Source organism: Lytechinus variegatus, chromosome 1 (genome assembly GCF_018143015.1).
Source record: "Lytechinus variegatus isolate NC3 chromosome 1, Lvar_3.0, whole genome shotgun sequence".
NCBI lineage: Eukaryota > Metazoa > Echinodermata > Echinoidea > Temnopleuroida > Toxopneustidae > Lytechinus > Lytechinus variegatus.
In genome coordinates this window covers 88,091,484-88,118,657 of record NC_054740.1, presented here as the reverse complement: position 1 = coordinate 88,118,657, position 27,174 = coordinate 88,091,484, and the positions used below count along the sequence as shown (strand labels likewise).

Below are 27,174 nucleotides of genomic sequence, written 5' to 3'. Positions count from 1 at the left end.
CAATCATTCAGCAAACGTTGTGGTGGACAAGCATGCAGAGCTACATGTAGCCAGCTAGCTAGGTCGCTGCACTTGCATATATTCGTTCAATTGAGGAGGTAAACAAAAATACACGTTTTTGTGGAAGCGCACGCCTGCGGGAAAGTTGGGTGACCTTTCGTGACCGCACCATGGCAGTTGTCCGCATTACTTTGGAAATGCGTTTATAAAGTCAAAATCTGGTCCTGATGCTGCTATTATGCGGATAATTGCAGCATAAAAAAGTGCGGATTACTCTGGTCCCTCTCCGATTTTATGACCAAATTATGGAGATTTTTTCCGCATAATTGAGTTTGTGCAAGGGGTATATAAAGACTTAGTACGCATTGTCTATGAGTGAACATGTGCATGAAATTATTTTTTTTCATTTGTCATGTTGACATGCTGTGGCCATGGTAATGACAATGTAGGAATATCCATTGGAAAGTTTTTTTACCAAACTACTTCCTCGGTTTTTGTCCAATGCTCATGAGATTCGGCTAACATAAACCACCCCCTTCTCATCTACTCTCTAAAACCAGTTTACATAACCCATTTTAACATGTACAGTAAATAGAACGCTTGAAGCTACATGTATTTTAAGTTGTCTTCGAAAAAACCAAGCAGTGTAATGTAGTACATGTAGGTGAGGACATCACACGGCCATTTTTCAGGAAGCAATTTTTATCCAGATGTACATGTACTATCATGTTTTTACATGTACATGTACATGTATGTTTGGAGTGTTGTACAGCGTGATCTGTCATTGTACTATACCACTTTGTTTGATTTATGATTTGTCAAATATATATTCTGGACCCCTTGGCATAACAGAGTGGTAATGATTACCACTATGAGTGGGCAATCCAGCCAATCATTATGCTGTATATAATGATTGATTTAAATTATGTTTCTGTTTTGGATTTTTTAATGAATGGAGAATAACATGTAAATATAGTACAACAATAAACTGTTAATATGCCTCTAGATACACTTATTTGATATAATATTTCTGCTCAAACTCAAAGTTATGTATTGCCTGTCTTGGGTTGAGTTTGTGTAATTACATGTACACTTCTGCTGCGATTTTTAATTTTTGTGTGAAACGTAAACCAACTGAGAGCTTGCTATAGCAAGAAGATGGCTTTTGTATGAACTGGTTTGGAAATCGGAAACCAGTTAACAAGATTGTCATGAGAACGCTAGCGAAGTGGTCTTCTGTTGGTCTTCACTATTTTTGTCTGAAGTGTTTGATGAAAACCAGTTCAGAAAAGTAGATAAGAACAGGGACTTAATAGCTAGTGAAGACATGAACATACATTTTTGAATATGTAAACATGTTTCCTCACTCAAGTCCATTGATGAGAGGGAAGCCTGGGAATGAATCCTATTATATGTAGTTTTCTTATGATGGCCTGGATGAAGTTGTTAAGGATAATGGGAGTGATTTCTAAATAAAATGAACCATCTCATATTAAAATCATACTTGTTTTCTTTGTGTGAATGAATCTAGCTTTGTCCTTGATTGAGGTCAAGCATTATTGATGCAATCACTATTGGTCAAATCACATCACTCTTCAAGTATTTCACTGTACCAATGACAACTAGATTATTGAGATTATAAATGATATGTGATTTTTTAATATTAAAATGGGATTTGGTGATGATAGGATACTACTATAGAACTTGTTAATAGATTTTGTAACATCTTTTTATTCAGGACAATACCGGGTAATACCACATTTTTTGTTTGAAGGTCAAGTCCACCTCAGAAAAATGTTGATTTGAATCGATAGAGAAAAATCAGACAAGCACAATGCTGTGAATTTGGATGTAAAATAAGAAAGTTATGTATGACATTTCAAAGTTTCGCATATTTTTCACAAAATACTTAAATGAACCAGTCAGTTACATTCAAATGAGAGAGTCAATGTTGTCTTTCACTCACTATTTCTTTTGTTTTTTGTTTGAACTGTACAATATTTCAATTTTTACGAATTTGACAATTAGGACCATTTTGCCTGAACCACAAATTGTTAAATTAATGGAATTCCATGTGTTCAGGGAGAAATGAAACTTCATTTGACATGAAAATGAAAAAATCAAAATATTTCATATAATAAAACACAAAAGAAATAGTGAGTGGGTGATGTCATCAGTTCCCTCATTTGCATATGCATATAAATGTTTTGTGAAATGAAGCGAAACTTTAAAATGTCATAATTTTCTTATTTTACATCCGATTTTGATGAAATTTTCAACGTTATGCTTGTTTGATTTTTCTCTTATTATTCAAATCAAGTTTTTGTTGGGGTGAACTTCTCCTTTAACCAAATAAACTGATTATCCAAAACCTGATAAAATCTTGCAACTACACCAAAAGGAAGAAGAAAAAAATATATTGACCTATTTTAAGCAGATCAATACCCTTTTTAAACATTTTTTCTAAAATAAAAATAGTCACCAAATAAATTGATTAAAATTTCAAAACTCTCAGTTTGATGCAAATTCAAAAATTGTTTAGGCCTACCTTATAAAGATTCTTGACCAATCTGTACATGTATGTATCTCTATTAAATGAAATTTTAGAAATGACTGAAAAAATGAAGCAATAAGAGAAAATGTCAAATAAGGATATAATATGAAATATCATATAGATGTAGGTACATAGAACAATTTAGAAGAAAAATATGTGTTAAGTACTGTACCGGTATGCATACAATTTTTTTGAAGATGTTAATATTATATTTCATTATTATTTTCTTATTGAATATCAAGTTTTTTGAATGCAAATCATATTTTTATCTTGCTTGCATAGTAGAATGAGACTACATGTATATGCGGTGGCATTGAAATCTTAACCAATAACTATTTTTAAAAATGCCTTTAAACCTGAAAAGTTAATGGATCTAGTTTATGAAATTGGCTTTTAGTGTAATCAAGTGATCATCTTGCACAAGCCTAGGTCACATGATCAAGGTCATAGGTTATTTATGGTTGATGAACTTAGTATTTCATTATCATATGCATTTTTTTTTATTCATCTTGGTTATTTTCAAAGTCAGCACTGCTGCTATATTGAACCGTGTAATGCAGGCGAGACTGACAGAGGTTTTCCACTTATTATGATTTAATTACAAATTTATTATTGAAAAATAGGAATTGCTGGGCCCTTCAATATGCAACTTACAATGCAAAATGATCATTTGGCCTTTGTAGTTCCAATCATTTTTTTTCTGTGGTATAGCCTTGTTTGCTGGTAGTCAATATCATACATTAATCAGCAATAAATTACATGTATTCTGTTGAAAATTGTTGAAAAGGGTTTTTATGGAATTCGAATTGTATACTGTACATGTAAAGCCAGGCTGACACTTGCACGACTTTTGACCACGATTTTGTCGTGGCAAGTCGTGGCATTTTGGGGCACGAACTGGGAGGCTCCCGCACTGTTTACATGTACGACTTGTTCACGCATAGTTCACGATGAGTTCACGAATAGTTCACGAATGCGTGCCCGTCAGTGTCCACATTGACACAAACTGGCACGACGAGTTCACGCATAGTTTGTGCATAGTTTACGCACTTCCCGCATTGGCATGACGAGTTTGTGCAATTCGGACAGTGTCAGGCTGAACGATTCATGAACTCGACGTGAGCTGTTCATGAACTATTCGTGACAGTCGTGGCATGGCGTGCACTGCCACGCACTGGCATGCATCCTCCCGCATCGTCCTGATGAGTTCACGACGAGTTCACGTACAGTTTGCGCATAGTTCGCGACCCGGTCGCTAAATTTTGTCGTGACCAAAATTTTGAACATTTCAAAATTCTCTTCCCGACATGGCACGCTGTCACGACGTGTTTACGCACACTTCACGCCAGTTCACGACTAGTTTGCGCCCTGGCATGACTTGAGTCGTGCCAATGCGTGACACAAGATCGTGCAAGTGTCAGGCTGGCTTAATTGACACTTGATGTAATGAAGTATCCTTATGGCAGCTCATACAGGAAGCTACATGTATACTTAGATGATAATATGAAATATTATAGTTACACTTTGTTTCCATTGCTTTCTCTCTCTCTCTCTCTCTCCCTCTCCCTCGTCCTTCATAGGATCCTGTACCACATACATGGTCAGATCCAGGGCACTTCAGGAAGAAGTTCTGCAATGTTTGTAGGAGAAGATTAGATGATGCCTTGTCACTTCACTGTGAAGGTAAGCTACATCGGGGGGGGGGGGGGTGTTTCACAAAGTTTTAAGTATGAGTTGTACTTAAATACCTACGTAGTTGCATGCGTTATGAAAGGCATAACCGCATTGGTCAGTGCCCGATTGGCCCGGGGCTCTGGGCCCCATTTTAAGAGTTATGATTGATCCAATCAATCATAACTCTATGGAAATCCATCAGTATCATAATTTTTTCTACAGGAAATTCACAAATTGACCTTTGTAAACAAAGGAGATCACACCAAATTGTCAAGAAATCAATGAATTTATGGATTTATACATTCATATCTATAATTTGAAAAAAATTAACATGCATTTCATATGTTGACTTTGCTGGCTTTCCATAGTTACGATTGATTGGATCGATGGCAACTCTTTGTAAGATGGGGCCCAGACCATGCAAGAAGGTGCACACTACTGCGTAATGATCAATTAGATTGAGCGATGTATTTCAGATGCGCGTTGGCATTTAAGTGTGATTAAAGTTGTGCTTAAAGGACAAGTCCACCCCAACAAAAACTTGAATTGAATAAAAAGAGAAAAATTCAACAAGCAAAACACTGAATTTTCATCAAAATCGGATGTAAAATAAGAAAGTTATGGCAGTTTAAACTTTCGCTTCATTTCACAAAACAGTTATATGCACATCTCGGTCGGTATGCAAATGAGGAACTGATGAAGTCACTCACTCACTATTTCTTTTGTATTTTATTATAATAAATATGAAATATTTTTATTTTCTTGTCACTGTAATGTGAAATGAACTTCATTCCTCCATGAACACGTGGAATTCCATTGTTTTAACATTTTGTGCTTCAGGTAAAGAGGTCCTAATCGTCAAATTCGTAAAAATTGAAATATTGTATACTTCAAACAATAGAAAACAAAAGAAATAGTGAGTGAGTGACATCATCGACTCACTCATTTGGATGTAACTGGCTCGTTCATATAACTATTTTGTTAAAAATAAGCGAAACTTTGAAATGTCATAACTTTCTTATTTTACATCCGATTTTGATGAAATTTTCAGCACTGTGTTTGTCTGATTTTTCTCTATTTTTTCAAATCAACTTTTTTCTGAGGTGGACGTGACCTTTAAATATTTGTGAAATACCCCCTTAGGTTGGGTCTAGAGCTCTGTTTACACACCACCCCATTTGGCAAAAATACGTATAAATGTGAAAGTCCTAGATTCCTGAATGCGCATTCATTCATACCTGCCTGAACTATAAAAGTTCATGTAGTTTCTGAACATGCAACAAGCCTTTCTTATGCCTCTAGCAAATGATATGCACTCCTTCTAGCCTCGCCTCATGTACATTTGCTGGTTATAGTATTCTTAAAAGAAGACATCTATTTATCAGACACATTAATATCAATATCTATGCGTTCACACCTTCCCTGAACTTGAAAAGTGTTTGTAGTTTGACTAGTTTCTGAATATGCAACAAGACTTTAACATTCCTGTAGCAAATCATGCACACTCTTTCTGGCCTATCCTAAAAAAAATCTTTCAATGTACTTTGCCTGTATCGGTTTTCTTGAACGATAGGATTAGAGTAATGTTATTACTTTGAAAGTTTTTCTTTTTCCATTGCCGACCTTGTTTTCCACAGGTCTGTGAAATTCCATTAATCTGTATAATAATGCATTTAAAGTCTAATGGGTTTTATACATTAATCATATTAATTTTCATGTAAACAACATTTTCTTGTTCAATTTCTATGGAATCTATAGCAAGCCTTATCTACAAAAGTTCTATAAATAAGGGATTGTTTGTTAATTCAATTCCTGTGATTATATTCATTGATATGATCATGAATTCCAATTTATTTTGATGTATTCTTATTGTTCTTTCTTTTTTCCCTTTAGCCTGTGAATACTATACACACCTTGGTTGTTTAGATTTTGTTGTAAGCAACTGCATACGTTTCATTGCTTATGACGAAAGTAAAGAACTGGTAAGACAATATGATGCTCTTTTAATTTCATGTAGGATTTTTGAAATATTTGTACATCTTTAGAGCTCCTCAATGTATAAGGCTAGTTCAGTATTATACTTAACACACTGAGACAAAACTATGCTTATTGGATTTTTTTTCTAAGTTTCTCGCTTTATAAACCTTTTTCATATAAGTTGTTTCTTCATTACTTACAATCACAATTATTGATTCTTTAATTCATCGAACTAAAAATGGAATTGTTAATATTGTAAGACTGTATCTCATAAAAAGAGAATACATATCAATTTCTAACTCAGAAAGTCATGGGACTCTTTTCATCTTTCTTTTACAGGATAAAATCACAGTATATCACCATTGGCGGGAAGGCAATCTACCAACCAACAGCCGATGTCTTGTATGCAAGAAGTCTTGTGCCACTCATGAGTGTCTGGCTAGTATGAAGTGTGAATGGTGTTGGGCAACGGTACGTCCTTACTGTATATAATATTACTTATTTTTTATTTCGTTTTTATTGATAGTAAACATCTTATTTCACACATACGATATGTGAATATCATTCGTATCCCCATCTACATCCCCCCAAAGAGAACTTCTTGTCCTTTTCCTGTACATTTCTTTATGAATAAGTACCAATGTACCTGTATGTAAAGAGCATACTTTCTTATGTAATGGGTTTATGTAAACAATGACAGGAATATATTTCTACATTACATTTCATACACATCCCTAAACAAACATGTCCATGCAGGCTCTATAAATACCAACATGCTTTGCTTAGAATTTGCTTAATTCAAATTCATATGATGCTCTATAACATGAAACTGAAATTGAGAAGTATTGTGACATCACTCCGACTTTACAAAATATAGTGTTACATTTTTGTTTTGTGCAGCTCCGGATGTTGCATACAGAACATAACTTAAATTCTGTGTGAAATACATTGCCAAAATCACAACTCACATGCACCTTGTAAATGAACATTGGAAAAATTATTTTTTCAAAGTAAAGATGTCATTAAAGTGATAATTTCAAATGCTATTGAATTGACTACCAACTACATGTAGATACTTGATTTTTTTCTTCTTCTTCTTCAAATTAAAACGGTTTCTTTCTCCATGTTGCAAACACATGTACAAGGTTATTTTACATCATATCAACCATGGTGCATTAGAAAATGAAATTGAAAACCAGAGTCTGACGTTGTGTTATAAAAGGATAGTAATTTCATGCTTTTCCCAGTTATTGTTGAGCTGTCCAGGGGTGAGATGCAAGCATATTCTTAAAGAAAGAAACAGGTTGCCTTTTAATAAATTAAGTCATACGAAGCCATCTTGATATACATATAGCCTCAGACTGCACCTTGTGAGTGGTTGTCATAGTAACCCATCAGAATGGTATAGAAAGATGAATGCCAGCTATAAAATCGATCTTGACAAAATCAAACAAGCAAACCATTTATTCTCTCCCTTCATCTCTCTCCTTCCTTTCCTCCTCCTTATTCCTCGTTGCCAATCCTGACCTTCTTTTCTGCCGTAGCGCTTAGTTTGTTTCTTGTGAGCTTCCGAGATCTGGCCCCCATATCTATTTTTAGCTCAAATTGCCTGGAGAAATGAGAGTCGGGTTGCGTTTCAGCTTATGAGGCTAAGTAAGAGGCATATTAGATGTGCTAGTAGAGTGTGGATTGTACAAGTTGGTGTACCATCTATAGGCTTTCTCTGTATACAATCTCTCTGGCTGGCTGGGTAGCTGGGTGTGTGACTTGGGTGTTCCCAGCCATAATAAATGCATTTTCTATGAGTCTTTTTGAGAGAGGGGGGGGGGGGGTTAGGTTTTTTTTCTTAGTAATAGTCAATGATTTATGACATTCTCATCCAAGAACTACATTTATTCTTTCCTATTTAATTATGACACACTACTTTATAGAATATTGTAAACTTGAATTTATAGTTACATATTTTATCAAAAGGTAAATTACATGGGTTGTTCATCCTGATCTAGCTTAATTGGATTTGTTAAAGAAGTAATTTGAGTCAATTGTTCGGAAGAAAGGACTGGCGTACATTGTAGTGCTGGTCAATTTCAATGTTAGTTGATCGATTGTCACAAGCGAAATATTGCGGATAACATGATATATTGTAGAGTCTGAAAATCCATTATACTTTCATTATGAGCTGCAATTCTGTGAGAGCAGGGAAGGCGGAAATGGAAGTAAGGCTTGTCCATGAAAAACAGTCATTTGGGTACCAACTTGAATATGAAGTTCTTAGTTTGTGTAAAACAATGCAGAGCAGTATTCACTAAATAGTGATTCACTTTTATCAACATATTTTAGTTATATCGTGTTACCGCAATATATTAACATAATCATAAAATCATATGTATTCAGTATTTTTTCAATATCGTATGATTTCGATAATATTTATCTTATTATCGCCCAGCAATGTAACATTGTAAAAATGTATGTTCCAATCATTTCTGCTTTTTTTCCTATGCAGTTACTATACGTTTGTTTATCATGTAGGCCCTATTTTAGCTGGCTTTGGATTCATCTTGCATCTTTTAATATCTATGGTATAATTATGTTTAATAAAATATAAAAAATATAATTGAGATCAAGTATAAATGCACATTCATGCAATATACAGTGTATCAAATAAGTACATGTACCTCCCACAAGGATGCAAGAAAAGAATATTTTGAATTTCCATTTGCATCTTCATATTCCCTTTTTTATAACTGCCATATAATACTAGGTATTTTTTTGGCTGTTGATAGAAATTTTTAACCAATGGTAGTTAAGATGTACAATGATTAAGTTAATTTTAATGCAATTGGGACTCATGTCAAGGTTCCAGCAAATCCAAAGCTTGCACAGTCGCTCTATACCATGAAGGTCAGTGTTCTAAACAAAATGTGCACGCTTTAATGATCTTTATTGGTCATTTTTCTGTAGTGATTGATTGCAAATACTGAAACCTGGTTCGTGTTTCATAAAGCTGTTCTTATTAAGTTAAGAGCAACTTTCAATCCTTTCTTTTGGTAAATAGTATACACGAGAATGTTCATTTGCGATGGTCTAGTGCCTAAGGTAGGCTCACCTGTCATTCTTAAAGTCACTCTTTAAGGGGAATCCAACCCAAATAAAGACTTGTTTTTAGAGGAAAGAGAAAAATCAGACAAGTGATTAGGTGAAAGTTCAAACGGACAAACAATACAAAATTATGAATTCGTAAAAGTTGTTAATATTGGTAATCACTATACCCATGGAGACTTCAAATTGGCCGCATATGTGATGTCATATGATGTAAGGCAAGGAATACTCTTCCATGTACTCCAATACATAAAATGGCTAAGATGTCATTTTTTTTTCAAAAGTTTTATTTCTTTTATGAGGATATAAAACAAAACCTGGGGTATATTTAGATTACTGCCTCTGGGGAATGGGTACTTAGGGGAAAACCACAATCCCTGATAATTAAGTACCTGGCATTTGGGAAAGTTTTTTTTGCCTCTTGTCATAATTTACTTACCCAGTTGCCAATTTCAAATCAACATAATCTAAGGGATCTCAGTTTTAAAGCAGCCATTACTTTCTTATTTCTTGTCTAATTTCTGTCATTTTTCTCCTTTCTTACACATTGATTTAATACCAAGGCTGGATTCCCATTTAACTTCAAACAGCTTTATGAAATTGCACCCAGGTGATAATTTAGGGTCAGTTTATCAATAGTCGTAGATAGAGGTCAAAGTGCATATGGAAATGGTCTGTTGTCATAACATTTTCAAACTTGGTGCATTTATAAATGAATTGATAATGTTCTGGTCAGATTTTAGAGTGGTCACAGATTCAAAGGTCAAGCAAGTATCATTGGGGTTAATAATTGAAATGTATTATTTAATTCTCACCAATATTTATTATCATTTTTTGTCTAGATCTTTATGGCGAACAAAAATAATTCGAAGTTGAATGTATGCATAGTTCTGTAGAGATAATCCAAAGTTGCAGTTGGTGGAAGCCTAAATTTCAATTTCTTTGACTTTTCAAAAGCAGTCTCTGTGCTTCTGAATTAGTTAATGTTTTCTCTAAAGTTAAAATAGCTGAAGCAAAGTACAAAGCGGCTCCCACAACCAGAAGTTTCCACTCACCCCAATCCAAGCTCCGCTTCCTGCTTACATCGATCATGTTTTCCTGTTCCGATTCAATTGTTACAGTCATTAGCCATAAGAACTGATGTAAATCAACGTTAATACCAAATTGAAACTAGTTATATGTACCGTATGTATAGGTTCATTTTCACTTTCTATGGATGGGAAATACACTGCAATAATTAAGGAAGTTGTAGATAATTATCTTTCTCATTATATTTGATCACTCATCGGTTGTATACACAGTGAAACCAAAATGTTTATTCCCATCCAAAGTAAGCTTAATCCAAAGTGAGCAGATAGTTTCAAGTGAGCATTTTCCTTTCAAGATAGATCAGTATTTTGACAGCCAGATAATTTATCTTTTGCTGCATGGTAATACTCTCTGAAGCATTTTGCTTTATCTCTGTTAAGGGGGTATGGTAGCTGGGAAATATACTTTTCAAAGGGAGAGCCACAGTGACAATGGCTTCTTCAATGAATGCAGAAACATGATAGAAACATATAAAAGTTTGATGAAAACCAATTTAAGGATAATTAGAGCCTTATAATGTCTTTATAATTTTTCTAGCATTCAGTAATTTATTTTTAAGTTAGGGTGTTTTTTTAGTGGATCACCCCTCACACCCGGGACCCCCTTGAAATTGCCATTAAAAAGTGAATAAAATGATTATTAATTATATATGTTTTCCACTTGTAAGATGACTTTTAGACGCCATTAAAAGAAATAGACTAGGTATGTGAGCTGAAATCCAATTGTTAAGTAGTAGCTGCTACAGCATGTTTGTTTACAGATCTATATATAGGCCTAGATATGATACAGTGAGGTTACACAGGCAGGCTCTTTGATAGTATAGTATACCAAAGGAGACTATTATAGAGCACTAGTTAGTGTTCAAATCATCACCTGGTACATGTATGTTCATACTCCATCCATCAAAATGATTACACATTGACAGATTTTTTGTATTCATCTTCATATGAAAACACAAATATACATGATTGAATAGTTGTAAATAGTATGGCAGATAACCCATTCTTCATTTCCTGTGGTCCTTTCCGGGGGGGGGGGGCACTCGACCAAAAAAGTAATAGGTGTGTGCCGCGGGCGAGACAAAAAACGGGGGCCTTGGAACAGGCTTATTGTAAAAGGGAGGGTCCTCGGAATGGGCTTCGGAACTACAAGTGTTTGTGAAAACGGAGATCCTTGGAACGGGTCGCCTGCATATTACTGCGTATGCATCCCTATGGAACGTGCATGCACGGGCCCTGGGTGCGCTAGCGCAGAGGCGATGGTCGGACAGTGCTCTGCGGCCGCTTTTCACCCAAATTGCTGCTCATTGTAGCAGATAAATACGGCCGGAACGGCGTAACGGAAGATATGAGAAGCTTTGAAGCAGATTTCTTTCTTCTTTTTTCTCAATAAGAAGAAAATGCTATGCTTTGGAGCGGATTTCTTTATTCTTTTTCTCAAAAAGACAAAAATGCTATGCCTTGGAATGGAAATTCGAGTGTAAAAAATGGGGGTCCCCTATGCATTATATACTGAGTGCCCCCCCTCCCCCGGGGGTCCTTTCACTTAAAGCAAACACATGCACAATGCATCATTACAATGAATTAAAACAATGGACAACCGCTGATGACACATAGTAGGAATTGCCCTTCATGGAGTTGATAGGTTACCTATTAGAACAAGTTTCTCTTCGAATAGACATGATAGTAAGTTGATCTTCAAAGAGTAAAAATTTGCTTATCTGACACCATTTTCCCTTGACAACTTGAGAGTTTCACCAAGATTGCACATTGTGCAGAACACCTCATGCTTGAGTGAACCCCAAACTTCAAATCTCATTTTCTTATTATTCTCTGTATCTCCCACTGAATATCTTCTACATTCAATCAAGCACTTGTATGGGTCATCATTAATTTTAAAGCTTAGGATCTTCTTTTTAAACTAATCAAAATAACAAAATTCATTTTAGAAGACTTATTTTTTAGTTTAAGGTTGGAGGGTCATATATGAATTTGATTACTGTTATCAAATTTTGATAACAGTCTACATGAAAGTACCTCTACATTTAGGATATGTCATACAGATATGATAAGTGTTCTTATAGTTTCTTTGCTCTTTTTCATTAGAAATTTGAAAATATTTGTATTATTTTCTCTTTTTTTAGGCACATTCGGGATGTTACAAATCTCTAATGAGGGAGTGTGATATGGGTCCAATCCGTGAGCTTATTATACCCCCATGGGCTGTATCCATGCCTGTTACTATGAACATGGTTAAAGGAGACATAGTATCCAGGATACAAGGTAAGATTCAAACTGACCAATCACAGGTCTGACTAATGGTTAATTAACCAATCAGTTTACTGATCCATCACTAAATCATTATGTTTCTTTAATACCGAAGATGGAATAATCTTTCCTCCTGTTGCTAGTAGGTTTTAGTTTTACATAAGTGATGAATTCATGCACAATGATGCTACATCACCACTATTTAGGTAAGATGACTCTTTTATCTTTTGTTTTTGTAAGCTTTTTTTCATTGCATTTTCAAAAATTGAAGTGCACTTTCTTGATGTGTGTATATAAATATAATCAGGCAAGCATGCTTGCTGTTGAAATGTTTCATTATTCTTGATTTCAAGTTTTTTATAACTTGTTTCCTATAAAATCTGTTAATCGTATAAAATTTATGTATTATTGTGCATTATTGATGTGTGGTTATAGTCTCTTTAGATTTTTTTAAATATTTATTCTTTCATAAGCTTATCCTTAGTTTATTGATAATAACCCCTTGATTAAATGTTTTGTTTCTATTACCCCTTATAAAGCACATTTAACATAAATATTTCTTACCCGTGTGCATGATGATGAACATATAAGTTTGTTTTCCAACCTGCATATCAGCTCCCACTGTATCTTATATACTTGATATTCTAAGCATACTTTAATGATAATGCATAACAACCATAAGATCTGAGGGTCCTCCTTTTATCATTCATAGCCTTAACCCTGTAGCGATAGAATGAGTGTTAGATCTCACACCTTTTACCTCTACCAACAGCTGTTATCAAATTAACCGTCAAAGTACTTGTCTCCATTCCCCCTTCCACCATCAATCCCACTGTGTATAAATTGGTGTCATGAATATTATAGAGTAGACCCTCGTTTAAAATTTAGTTCAGCACTACTTTATATATGTGTATTTATTGCGTTTCACAAAACAGTTATAATCACATCCTGGTTGGTATGCAAATGAGGAGACATCATCCACTCACTATTTTTTGTATTTTATTGCATGAAATATGAAATATCCTAATATTCTCCTTATTGACGAGTGAAACAACGATTCATTCCTCCCTGAACATGTGGAATTAGCATTGTTTAATGCTATATGGTTCAGTCAACTTTGTCCTTATTTTCAAATCTGTAAAAACAAAAAACTGGCTCATTTGCATGACACTGAGTTGTGCATATCACTGTTTTGTGAAAAATAAGCGAAACTTTAAAATGCCGTAACTTTCTTATTTTACTTGCGATTTTGATGAAATCTTCAGTGTTAAGCGTATTTGATTTTTCTCTATTTATTTTTCTGGGATGGACTTGACCTTTAAATCTTAGTGTGGAAGCAATTAACAATTTTTCAAATTTAGGCCGTCTGTGCAAAGAGGTTTTCAACCCAACTTGTGTGAGCAGAAATAGAAATTAGGCTGGTCTTACACGTGTTATAATATAACTTTTTAAGGAGTTAGCATGGCCCAGTCCTTGATGTAAAAGTTACCCCTTTAAATCTTGATGGTAGTAAGGAAGACTTGCATGAGAATATTTAAATGGTAATAGCAAAGGGGTGTGAGCATGTACAAATCAGAGTCTTAAAATGCTTCTTGGTTTTATTGTGCACTTTGACAAAGTCATTGTCTTATTTTAAGTACCAGTATGTACTTGAAACCCTAATCAAAATTTCCTGAAAGGAATTAACTGAACTTGCTGCAAAATTGATAATTTTTTCCATTAGTAATTTTAGTTCTCTTTTATATCAACTTCTAATAAACTGAACGATGCTCTTAGACAGTGTGATTTCATTGTCTTCTGATTATGTTAATTTCTTTTTTATGGTGAAATCTAGGGTATTGTGTGAGCCATTATGATTTGAAATTTAATGTTGAGAGTTAAGACTGGAATTTGAAAAAGTGATTTTCCTTTTATGGCTTTCCATTTTTTGGGGTTTATTGTTTAGTTTTCTTAGTTTTGAACTTCAATGTGAATAAAAATTAAAAAAATAACTTTTTAAGTGTGAGCAGCCACTCAAATGAACTTTTTTTATTGTAGTTTATCCATTGCTCATGAAAGAATATTTTCATAGTCTTGTTTTGAAAATAATCTCTATTAGGGATAACATAATAATCACTGGAGCTTGGAACGTTGAATATATAGTTATAAATATCAGTTCAGTTCAAGTACTTTTAAGGATAGGGGCATATGCCACATATATGTATTTTGCAAATGGAAAATGAAAAATATAAAAATACATTATTTTCCATTAAATTGGGGATTGTTTAGATTTTTTTCCAACTCAGATGTGAGGTGCTTCTGACTATGTGGCATGACATGAAAATTGTGATACTGTTTTTACCCGTTGTCTGTATTCTGAACTCACATCTAACTTATACTGGGGTTTCAAGCTATGTTTATGGTTATCAAAAGCAGACAAGTCTCTTCATGTATTATCACTACATTTACCAATAAATTGAATAAAAATTGTCTAGGAATAAGTACTATTAGTTGTCCCCACTAGAAAAGAGGCCTGCAAGCATAAGAAATATTCAGTGAAAAGCATAGACTTGTGCAATGGCTTAAGTTAAAGTAGAGTTCAGAACACATTCTCTATTTCCTAATGTAGGCATGTTATTGGTATTGTCTGGTTACTATGATTTGTTAATATTATTATCGAGTGATGTTCACATCTCATGTTCATGCATGCTCTCATTATTAACTTCTCATTGTCATTTATCAATGCTTCTCAAACATTGACAAAAACCAAAGCTCTTAAAACTGACCTGCACAATCAGCTAACAGAGCGGCGGCGTCGCCTGACACCACCGACGACGACGACTCCCAATGGAGCTACAAGAGAGGCGCACTCCGCTTCCGGTCAGAAGCAGTATCTTGTGCCAAGATTAACTCAAAGGTCTAGCAGTGCATCACCGGTCTTATCCAGATTAAAAGTCAAACTCAAACGGAGTGAATCCTTATCAAGTATGAAAGAATGCTCTAAATCAACTAACTTTTGGTTATTTTTTTTCTTACTAATATTTCTTGTTGTTTTTATTTGATGTGCTGATGCCCCTCATGTTTAGAGTTAAAAATATCACTTTTTTAGCCGAAGTAGAACTTGTAACTAAAAATATTCCTTCTGACAACTTCAACTCAACATTTCATACAAGAATGTTGTTATATAAAGTTAGTTCTAGACACAAAGAAACAAAGAGTTTCAAATTTCTCTTTCCCTAGAATGTAGATCTAAAGAATGAAATTTTGAAATTGGTATTCATTTTAATTCAATGTTTGTAAATCATTTTGGGGGATATGCTTAATATAAAGACTTCAATCTTTTATCAAAATTCAGTCTTGATTTTTCAAGGAGGGGATAATTCCTGTATTATAGATTGTAGGTCCCCCCCCCCTTTTTTTACTTTCCAGAAATTTCAACTCCTTTTCACACACTTGCTGTGTTTGCAGTATACGGTGACTTTAATTGTTTTCAAAACCAATCACTAATCCATACCTTATCTCCTCATTTCATCTTCATTTCCATTTGTTTTGAAAGGTTTTATTTGGTAGTGTCAATTGTGCTTGAATACAGTAAAAAAAGGTGTAATAGTATGAGATGAACTTGCCTTTAGGATGAATAAACAACAAATCTTCTTTATTTCAAATTTAAAAAAGCAAATAAAGGTTGATAATGATAATTGAGTTATAAATATGATGTTTAGAATATGGCTTTTGAACATTTGCTTGCGAATTAGCCAGTAGCTACCCCCTTTCCCCTAACAGTCGTCTGCTATTTTAATTGTGTGGACCCACACACTGTATGTCATGTCCTGCTTAATCCACCCCTTATGTATACACATAGAGAGGGTGTCACAACTTGATTAGAAGGTATAGAGGGATGGGACATTGTCCTTATATGACTGAGGGTTTCTTAGAAATGGAAGGAGGGCAACTGCACTGTCCTCTTCATGTTCTTATTCATTGTTGCGAATTGGCAATGTCACTAACAGAACAGAGTCTTTTAAGATTCTCTTGCATGCATGGTGCTTTCAATTTTATTTTCATTAATTTTTTTTTGCCATGCAGATTATTTTTTGCCATGCAGATTATTTTTCAGAATTCTCCTTGACTATTATTAACAATAGTAGACACAATCATATTCTAATTTAAGTGTCCTATTGTAAATTATTTTTAAATGTAAAAAAAAAACAATAAAAAAATCTACAGCCTGATTTGAAGTATAATACATGTTTATATGAGTTTCCCTTTGCATTGATGTATTAATTTTACCCCAAACCATTTTAGATTTCAAATTCTTTTTTTGGCATGAAATTTCACATTTTTTAAATATTAAACACTAATTCTTTACCATCAGAAGTTTTTTTTAATGTTTAGGGACATATTTCACTAGTCAGACTTTGATAACCATCAGAACTTAAGCACTTTCTACTGATTCCTCTTAGAGGGAGAAATTGTAATTAACTTTATAGCCTGCATGGTCAAAAATATCTAATACATATATATGTCATTTGAAAAAAAATATACTTGTCATACCTCTTCAGATAACTGTCCTACATTTTTTTTTACTGTGCTTCATATTTCAACTCTTTATTCTCTCATGCAACATGGAGAGACACATTTGAAGTTGAATAACAATTGCATGCCATTGCTTATATTAATATAATTTTGTATTTGTTTGGTTTTTATTTTAGTTATAACAGGGATTGTAATTAGTATTTGCTTGACAGTTTTCTTGACATTGAAGTGTTTCTGTAATGTATAAGGAATATTCCCTATTTGATAAACTACTGTTAGTACAATTATCACCACCTTATCTATATTTGCACCTTTTCTCTCTTTTAAAATGTGTTCTAAGCAATCTCTCCATTTTTTACTTTGTTTTTCAAAGTATGTGTCTCTTGCTTTCCTTGTAAATTTTGTTCCACGATATAGAAAAATTAGACATATAAACTTTCAATATAGTTTGAAATTCAAAACAGAATTATTTTTGTAGTTTTTGAAGTATCCTTTTGCACATACACACAGGCACATATACACATGTATTTTTAGCTATTTGTATTCTTTTTACAGTATTTGTTTTCTTTTTCTTCACACATTTGACTTGTCTTGCCTTGAGAGAATGCTACTACTTTATAGCTTGTATCCTAAAGAAACAATTAAAAAGTTTGTGTAGAATTTATTGACTTTTTTAATGTATTATTAAATAGAATTCCAGAAGTGCTTCAATGTATGGCCTGGATGGTTTGTAATATTATGCACTCAAATATGTAACCAAACACAGTTTTTTGTCATCATTCTTGTGAAGTTGTAGTATTGTCTAATGTTGGAGATAACAACTTTAAGTGGTATTTAATTAATTGTTTATGTGAATGTCTGCATTTTTTTTCATTATTTCTTTCACTCTCCTCAGATTTGTTGGCCACTACACAAAGGAATAAAAACTACCACAATCTGAAAAACTCCCGTCTTAGTCTCGACTCCCTAACCCTCAGTACAGCCCCTTCTATCTCTTACACTAAATCCCCAGTCCCATCGTCAGGTAGCCCCTCCTCTTCTCGATCATTAGATCCATCCCCCACCCACCGTTCAAAGTTGACACTCCCCCACCTAAATCCTGTCAGTAAATCCCAAGGGTCATCTCCGACATCTCCTAAAACCCTGTCCCCAAGCATCTATCTTCCTAAGTCCTCCTCACCCACTAAGGGACCGAGACCAAAATCAGCTGTCCCTTGCATGCAATCCTCTAAGGGATCCAGTGGCAAGATGAAGCCATCTAAATCTTTTGATGGAGGTCTTACCTCTCCCGATGTCTTCTTCTCCTCTAAGCCTACCTCCCTGTCTAATCCTCACTTGTCTGAACCAGCCGATGAGGAGGCAGGATCTGTTAAACCCACGTTACTCTCACAAGCCTTACCCTTGCTGAATAAACACAAAACTGGTGAGAATGATTCTGAGGATTTGAACAGTTCAGCCATGACCAAATACCAAATATCAAACAACAACCAAAGCTCATTATCAGGTGGTATTTTGACTAATACAAGTGCACACTCTGCTTTAAATGCTGTAGCCCCTGTCACTCCAAACATGGGTAGTATGTCATGTTCACACACCCCAGGTAGTCAAGATTCCCAAACCATGGAAACACTTGACCCTTCCTCCAGACCTACTAATGGCATGGGGATCTCTGATTCTGTAACCCCATCAGAAGCATGTTTTTCTCCTGGGATGATGGTTCTTTCTCCTTCCTCCATCTCTACCCCTAGCCCCCCTCCCACCCCGACCATAGCACCTATACCAACCCACCCCCCTCTTACCCGTACATCTGTGTCAATGTATCGACCCAAGGGGCAGCGATCTGCCTCCGAGTCTGGTTTCGACCCAAGCACCCCTGATTTTGGTGATGATGGTGATAGTGATGATGATGGTGATGCATGCCTACTGCAACGGAATGGAGCAGTGCGGGGCAGGCCCCTGTCTACTCAAATTATCTGTTCAGGTCTTTACAATTTTCTTCCCTTTCATACGTTTCAATTACCTTCAGCACGCCTGCATGATTTCATCCTGTACAATCCTCATTCAGTACACTTTAAATATTGCATGGCCATTTCACAAGGAAAGAAGATGCTCTTGCCATCATTTTATATTCTTGCTCCATTGCGCAGTCACATTTATTCATGAAATTACCTGCATTTATATTTTGTTTTCTCATTTTGTTTTTGTGGATACAGTCTTCTATCCTTTTTCTTAAAGTATCTCCTCTGTGTAATGGTATTCATCTTTTGTTTGTTTCTTTCTTTACTTCATTCCCCCATTTCACCATAATACCCTCTTCTTGAAGTATCTCTCAACCAGCTCAGGACTGAAAACATGATGCAAGTTACCTACTGATAAACATGTCATTTATGAATTATGTTTTATATGCTCATAAGTCATTAATGATATAATCTTTAATGTTTTTCATCATTCAAATTGCTGTTTTAAAAAAGAAGATATATGTATTGCATTCAAGGTGCCATTCAGTTTTTATTGAAGGGAATAAAAGAAATTCAATATACCAGCATATATCAAGACCCTGAATGAAATAGCTGGGATAATACTCACTGTTTCTTTATTATTGTAATTTAATATTCACAACGAAAACTTAAAAATATGCAGTGTACATGGTATGAAATATTATTTAATTCATTTTTTTTTGTTTATGCAAGCAATTTTAAAAGAAAAACATAAACATTGGCCTTTTTGTTGAAATGTAATTTTTCATGAAAAATCTTGGCATGGCCCATTAGCTTTGGATCCAAAATTTTCGGAGAATTTATTCAATATTTTGACCGAAATTATTTTTAAAAAAGGCGAAAAATCATGTACATATGATTATTCAGAAAGAATCATGTAATATAAGAACTGAAGATGATTGGATTGGTTAATTTTTTAGCAGAAATCGCGTTAGAAAATCTTACTTGTTTCCTTTGCATATATTCGTATAAGAGTAGGGGGAAACCCCGGTATAGTGGTCCACCTGCATTCCCCCCAATCAGTTATATGGGGAGGAGAGACCTGCAGGTCATAGTGATTCAGTTCGCTTTTCGCCTCCCAGACACAGGTGATGCCAAACAAATAATAATAATAATTAAAAAATATTCCTATAGAATATGTCACTCCCATCAGTATGATCAAGTGACCGTGAAGATGTACATGTTTACATATTGAAATCAAAATATAATCATTTTAAAAGCTGTTTTACTTCCTGAACACTCATTCTAAATCAGTGAATAAACTACTAATATGAATCTTTGCTTTTTTTTAAAAACCTGTTTGATAGTTTAGGAATTTCATTCATGGTCTTGACACAAGTTTTGATAGTAAGTAGAGGCAGAGATGAATAAGAAAAATGATTGTAAAGAAAAAATAAATTACATCATTGTTGATTTTTTCTTCTTCTGAGGTACATGTACATGAATGGTTCAGTCACTTGTCATATTCAGAATGAGTTTGAGACTGGGTGGAGTTGTCATAATATTTGCATGCTATACATCTTTTGTTCAGCTTCTCATGGCCTTGTATTCATTTGTCTTTTTATTTTCTTTGTCAGCTGGTTCTATATAATGTCTGCGTTCTCATATTCATATCGATTTTCCATTTTTTATTTCTTATTTTGAGATTCTCTCATGTGTAATGCGTTTTTATTATTGCTTTGATGCATTTGGTGGACAACTGTCCTTTCATATTGCACTTAAATTTATTAACGCATTATTTTTTTAGGCGTTTCTATGGTTATGAGTTTATTTTTATCCAGTTTGCTTGAACATTTAAAATTGGTTTCAATCACATAAAATTTTATGCTTTATTTGGTTTCCACACTAATGCTTTAATGTTTCATGCAGATTATTAACAAAATTGCATTTGAGTCTTTGAAAAAGTCTGTGTTGTTGCAGTATAATGAAAAAAATAATCTCACTAACCTGAAATAAATAACTGACCATTTCTCTTTTTTTTTCTTTCCTTCTGGTTTATCTCATAATTATTTTTGTTATTGTTGTTGTTGTAGCTCTTTATCATATTCATTTCAAACTGTATAAGGCTCATCAAATTCATATTACCATCACTATGGGTTTAATAATTGTATCATTCTATAAAGTATACATGTAATTTTGGCTGATTCAGGTTTAGGAAATGATCTTGCTATATTATACATATTAACTCAGGTGTAATTGGCAACAAAAGGAAGATGGAGAAATATTAGACAGTGCTCACTTACATGTAAGAATACTTGTTGATATTGAGAATATATTATAAAGAAAGAATAACATTTTCTCTCCAAATCTAAATATTTTCCTCATTTCCAAAATGATATCCACAGTAACATTACAATTAAGAGCACTGTACAGCTTACATTGACATCAAGATACAGGGGCATTTTAAGAGAGTATTCAAAGGATTGGCAAAATACAGGAAAGCTTGCTGCATTATTGGGATATGTAGGAGTATTTTATCAATTTGGTATTACAGCATTTCACTTCTCCGTGATCAGTAGTTTGGGTTTATTTTTAGCATTGCTTATTTAACATTGTCTTTCACAAGAGCAGAATTTGTATTGTAAGTGATATCCATGTTTATTGCTTAATTCTTTTGTTTGGAGAAAAATCAAGTATAATGTATTTTTTCATTTTCCTTAAAATAATCACATATACATGTATAAACTGTTATTATTTTCCTAACCATTAACTTTGTTTTTCTTTTCAATAATATTACAAATTTTTCTTTCATTTGATTCAGTTTGTCAATGATGTTCACAAATGTTATCATTTTACATATGGTTTTTTTATAACTGCATTCATTATAAATGCCAAAAAATGTTTTAGAGCTACTCTAAATTTTACATGTGGATACTCTTTATTACGCTTTTACATCATGATATTCCACTATGAATTTTGAACTAGAATAATGAATTGATTTACAAAATCTTTCATGCATTGATTTAAGTATGCGCCATTGTAATTCTTTAAATATATTATACAATTGTATACAATCTAGATTATGATATTCCAAAATTATCAGCAATTGTAAATTTCGTTAATAGTTCTGTGGATTTATGTTTATTATTATTATTTTAAGTCTTTTCCATATTTTGAAATATATTAAAGTGTATTGTATGGCTAGCTTTCAATTGTTATTCTTGTGTCTCTTAAAGATTGAGGATCTTATGATTCTTTTTTTTTCTTTCCCAAAACCATATAGTATTACACTGTTGATGATTGATTTATAAAATATAATAATCACGGGAATATTAATTTATCAACATAGATCCTTATTTTTGTTATACTTTGAATGTGATATAATATAATTTCAAATAGATAATAGATTAACTATGTTTTCATGCAAAAGAATAATTCTCATAATAATTATAAGAATAATTATTAGCACTGACTCAAATGAATATATGGTTTTTGTGATGAAAGTTGATATTGATTTATTAATATTTTTGTGTTTTTACAGACTTTATAGGTTCATCTGCACAAGATGGTAACTCTGATCTTAGACTCAAGGAGGAATATGGTTCAGAAGGTAAGTGGGATTCTAAACAGTATTCAAGAATTTATTATAAAAATAGAAATTTAGATTAGAAATTAAAGTGTTAAAAATGCAGTTATTGAGCCTGTATCATTAAGACTTACAATTATTCTAACTCTGCCATTATCGTTACTACCATTGAAGCCTTGATTGTAATTGGCTGCTGAGTCCTGCTATTAACATGATCATTGTCTTAATGGCAAATTTACCAGTGTTGCACCTCTCTATGAAACAGACCCCTTGTCAGACTTATATATGTATAGCCTATCAGATCAGATTATTATTAAGTCCTATTCCAATCAACTACAGATGAAATCCAATATTTTTAGATTAAATTCTCTGTGCTAACATGTCAAGATTTGAGTAGAGTTATAGAACTGACCTCCATTATGTTGTAACAAAATAATTGGGGTATCTTGTTTATTACAAGAAGTGTAACCATTTTTTGTAAAATTATGAGTAACTTAAGAGTTTATGAGATGGCCCTCAGTATTAATAGGATTTCTACTTGATGAATTGGTTAGCACATGACAATCTATAAAAGCGTAGTCTTAATTAATATCAAGTTAACTTTCTATGAGTAAAGCAATCTTTATACCACATTCAGATTACACCAGCTGATTGGTTGAATTATACTTATATTCTATCTTTCAGATGGTCATTTAGTTCGATTGTTTGATGGACCAGCCTCTCTAGAGAAAGGTTCATATCATCTCATCTGTGTTGCCAAGGATACCACCATGAAACAGCTGACAGTAAGATCATTACACTATTCAATGTGTTGGCGACCCCAAATTTCTGAGAACAATTAATTCATCTGGGACTTTGCAGTACTTGTCTGTCAAAAATTATGATTTTGCCTGTTGTTATCATTATGAACTGGGTTTGTTGCAGAAAGAGCTCTTATTGACTCTTTGCATGCTGAATTAAATTTGTGGGGATAATAATGACAATTGTTTCCATGTTATTTTCTTTAAATCAAGATTTCCATAATGCACAAATGATTTTATGATCATCATATAGATGCTATCTAAGAACTATTGCCTTTTATTAGCTTCTCTAATTTTAAGTTAGGGAGAAAATTGATTATTACGATTGTTCAATTCAATTGTACGAATGTGGAAAGTTGCAACATCAATGCAAAAAAGGTTAAAGGCAACTAAAAAATCAAGCAAAACCAATTTTTTCCCCCACTCAGAGGCAGCCATTTTGACTTGCATTTGATTGCTAGTACCTTCCAGGCTATTTTATCACATGGTAATCACATGATAAAGTCGCTGTTTGGGGGAACTTTCTTCAGAAGAAAGAAGAAGCTATTCGTGGTCATGATGATAATCACTTGTTTTCTTGTGCAGAAATTTGAAGCCATGTGAGGATAAGGCTATAATTATTAGATTGTTAAGCATACCATAAAGTATTAACCTAATCATGCTTAGATTTTTACTACGTATGCACCTTAAAAACGTAGATGATTAATCATACCTTCTTTCAACATCTTTATTCAATTTAATTATCTGAATTTCTCTTCCAGAGAGCAGATATTACTGTCATATACCGGTATACAAAATTCAAAATGAGTGAATCCTAAAACCTTGATGCCTTGAAATAAATAGAGAGTTAATGATTACCTAATTGACTGATCTATTAAAATGATATGTACATGTACTCTTGAACAATTGTTTATGTTGTAGTCTTGTCTGTGTTGCCCTTATTCCATGAAAACGACAATAATGATCATTTTCATTTTTTTTCTTCAGGAAACGGCAATGAGGTCATTTTACATTGCTGACAATGCTGCTCTATACTACCTCACAGAAGTAGCAGAATCAGGTCAAAATGGTAAATACCACTCAAACTCTATCAACCATCTGTGTACCCCCCCCCCTTCCCTCCAAATCTTTCACAATTCTTGAGTAATGTTTTGAGAATGTGTACTGTGTGTTAAGAAAAAAATGATAAGTACCCTATTGGATTCTGAATATCATGTGATACTACTATACATGTAGTTGGATTAATATAGCAATTTTTGCCATGGGATACCAAACACAACTGTTAGTACCATTGCTTTATCAGCATTGCTCAGTGCACTCAGCTTGGTTGAGTGCAGTACAATGTGGATCAATTTCTTGCTGAAGGAAATGACGCCATGGGATTTGAACCCACGACCCTAATTTCAAAGTCTCATGATTTAGGATAAAAATTGCAAAGAGATACGAATGCTGTGGCATGAAGCTTAGCTTGGGTGAGAAAGTGATTTATCTGTTCAGTGATGTGAAGTGTGTCAAAAAAAAGAATGTCCCTTTTGTCTCACCTAATGTTACAGCTCTAGACCTTGACAAGTTTAAAGCCATGGTAGCCAACCTTCATAACAAGGCAATGTTTTAACAAGCTCATTTCAAAATACAATTTATACTGTGTCCATAGGATGCTCTGTACCATGATAATATTCCGCATTTATATAGCGCTTAACACATAGGAACAATGTCTCTAGGCGCTTTACAGATAAATTATTACCCCGATCATTGGATCCTTGCATGCCCGCATACAATGTATGCACCTTCTCCACTCCCTGGGGAGCATTCCAACAAGAGTTCTAAGACTCAGTTGCTAGGCATACTACATAGGCTTTCACATCCTACCGGGTACCCATTTAACACCTGGGTGGAGAGTGGCAAATTGCGGATTGACGCCTTACTAAAGGACGCTGGGACACATGACCCTCTGATTACAAGGCAAGCGTCAGAACCGCTACACCATGGTGCTTCCATCAATTAGTCCAATAGGACATTTTTTGCTGCATATGGCAAATCAAGACCAGTATTTTTATACCTACAGTAGCAAGCTTTTATATAGCTGGCATTGTAGAGTGAACTATTGATAAAAAGGAAGGGGCTATTTTGCATACATATGATTGCTGTAGGTTCCCAGACTGTTGAGAGAAGACCCAGGGACAATGAGACAGTTCATCAACTCTGTAAACATCATCCTACTAAGATTCCATCATTCATACTCAAATACCAGGTAAGACATTATAGCTATGCAGTGACTGAGAATTCAATAGATGCATGTATGTCTACCAAATATCCACTGAGTTCAGACACATGAATGGAATCCATTGATGCATGTTGTTTGTGTTATTAACAAAATGCTTCCATCTCTATAGCAGAATATGTAATATTGTTACATAGCTTGATAAAAGATGAATAATAATGATAATGAAGCAACTTTACTGCTCATATCAAGCATGCCGAGTACTCATTGTCCCAATCATTATTATTGTTATTACCATGGTTGTATCAGTAGTAATTTTCTCTGAGAATTTAAGCTTGAATTTTGGTATCAGATGTTTATATGCTGAAAAATAGGGAGATTTCAAGTTTGGCATGGATCTTCTAATGTTGATGTCGCGCTGATTGTTAAATCAGCAGAGCACCAAAGTTATAATTGAGGTTGTTCCTCTCATCAGGTGTTCAGCTATCAACATTGTGCTTTGGATTGTTACGTGTTTGGGATTGGAAAGACAATCTGAATGGTGCTTCAACACCAACACAACTTGAGATCACCCAGTGTTTTTACCATCTCTTGTCTATTAAAGTTACTATTTTTCATTATTTTGTCGTTTGTCTTTTTTTTCAGGGAGGTGACGCAAAGAAGGGTATAATCAAGGTGTATCCTGGCAATTTAGATTCTCCGTAAGTTAATCTTTCTAAACTGTCAATCTGTCAATCATTTTTGCTGTAATGGTAACTACAATGGTAACATAGCTTAGTAACCAATCAAAATTAACGATTCCATAGGATTCATTCACAAGTCATAATTAATGCATGATGCTTTGCCATGTTTTCGTAAAGTACACAGTGTTTGATTTGAGATGTAACTCAAAGATAAAATTTGTTGAGATACACCCAAACTATGTTGTAAGATATGATACGTTGCAGAAAACTTTGTAAAAATTAACCTGGCCACTTGTAAAGGCTGCCTCGAGACTGAATCCATCGAGATTTATTTATATATCCTCCAAGACTGAGTCTGATTCATACATACTACATATTACAACATGGTGGCAGTAGTGAGATACAACTTTACCTGTATGAAACTGTAAATTTTAAAGCATACCATTTGGTATTACATCCCCAGCTCTAATTAGATTTGAGATTAAAGGAACAGAGGTCGCAGGTCATTGCTAAAAATAGCCTGTGATCATAAAAACCTCATTGTCTGACTTATTTTCATGAAACTTTGTAACTTCATAATAAATAATATTCCGCATTTATATAGCGCTTAATACATCGGAACGACGTCTCTAAGCGCTTCACAGACATATTATTACCCTGGTCATCGGATCCTTGCATGCCCGCATACAATGTATGCACCTTCTCCATTCCCTGGGGAGCATTCCAACAAGAGTTCCAAGACTCAATTGTTAGGCATACTACATATAGGCAT

General features: G+C 34.1%; 1 protein-coding gene across 5 annotated transcripts in view; it reads left to right on the top strand.

Annotated features, from left to right (window-relative positions):
* Nucleotides 1-27,174, top strand: part of LOC121427055 (diacylglycerol kinase theta-like) — a 74,275-nt gene that overhangs the window by 25,086 nt on the left and 22,015 nt on the right. Inside the window, exons 3-13 of one of the 5 annotated variants that reach the window (XM_041623390.1) lie at nt 4,135-4,237; nt 6,122-6,210; nt 6,545-6,676; nt 12,537-12,675; nt 15,412-15,624; nt 18,071-19,156; nt 22,654-22,722; nt 23,383-23,483; nt 24,486-24,567; nt 25,649-25,749; nt 26,365-26,420. In XM_041623390.1, coding sequence (XP_041479324.1) covers nt 4,135-4,237; nt 6,122-6,210; nt 6,545-6,676; nt 12,537-12,675; nt 15,412-15,624; nt 18,071-19,156; nt 22,654-22,722; nt 23,383-23,483; nt 24,486-24,567; nt 25,649-25,749; nt 26,365-26,420 — 2,171 coding nt within the window. The remainder of the gene's footprint in view (nt 1-4,134; nt 4,238-6,121; nt 6,211-6,544; nt 6,677-12,536; nt 12,676-15,411; nt 15,625-18,070; nt 19,157-22,653; nt 22,723-23,382; nt 23,484-24,485; nt 24,568-25,648; nt 25,750-26,364; nt 26,421-27,174) is intronic. The other 4 variants (XM_041623393.1, XM_041623392.1, XM_041623394.1 and 1 more) reach the window with 4 other exon arrangements.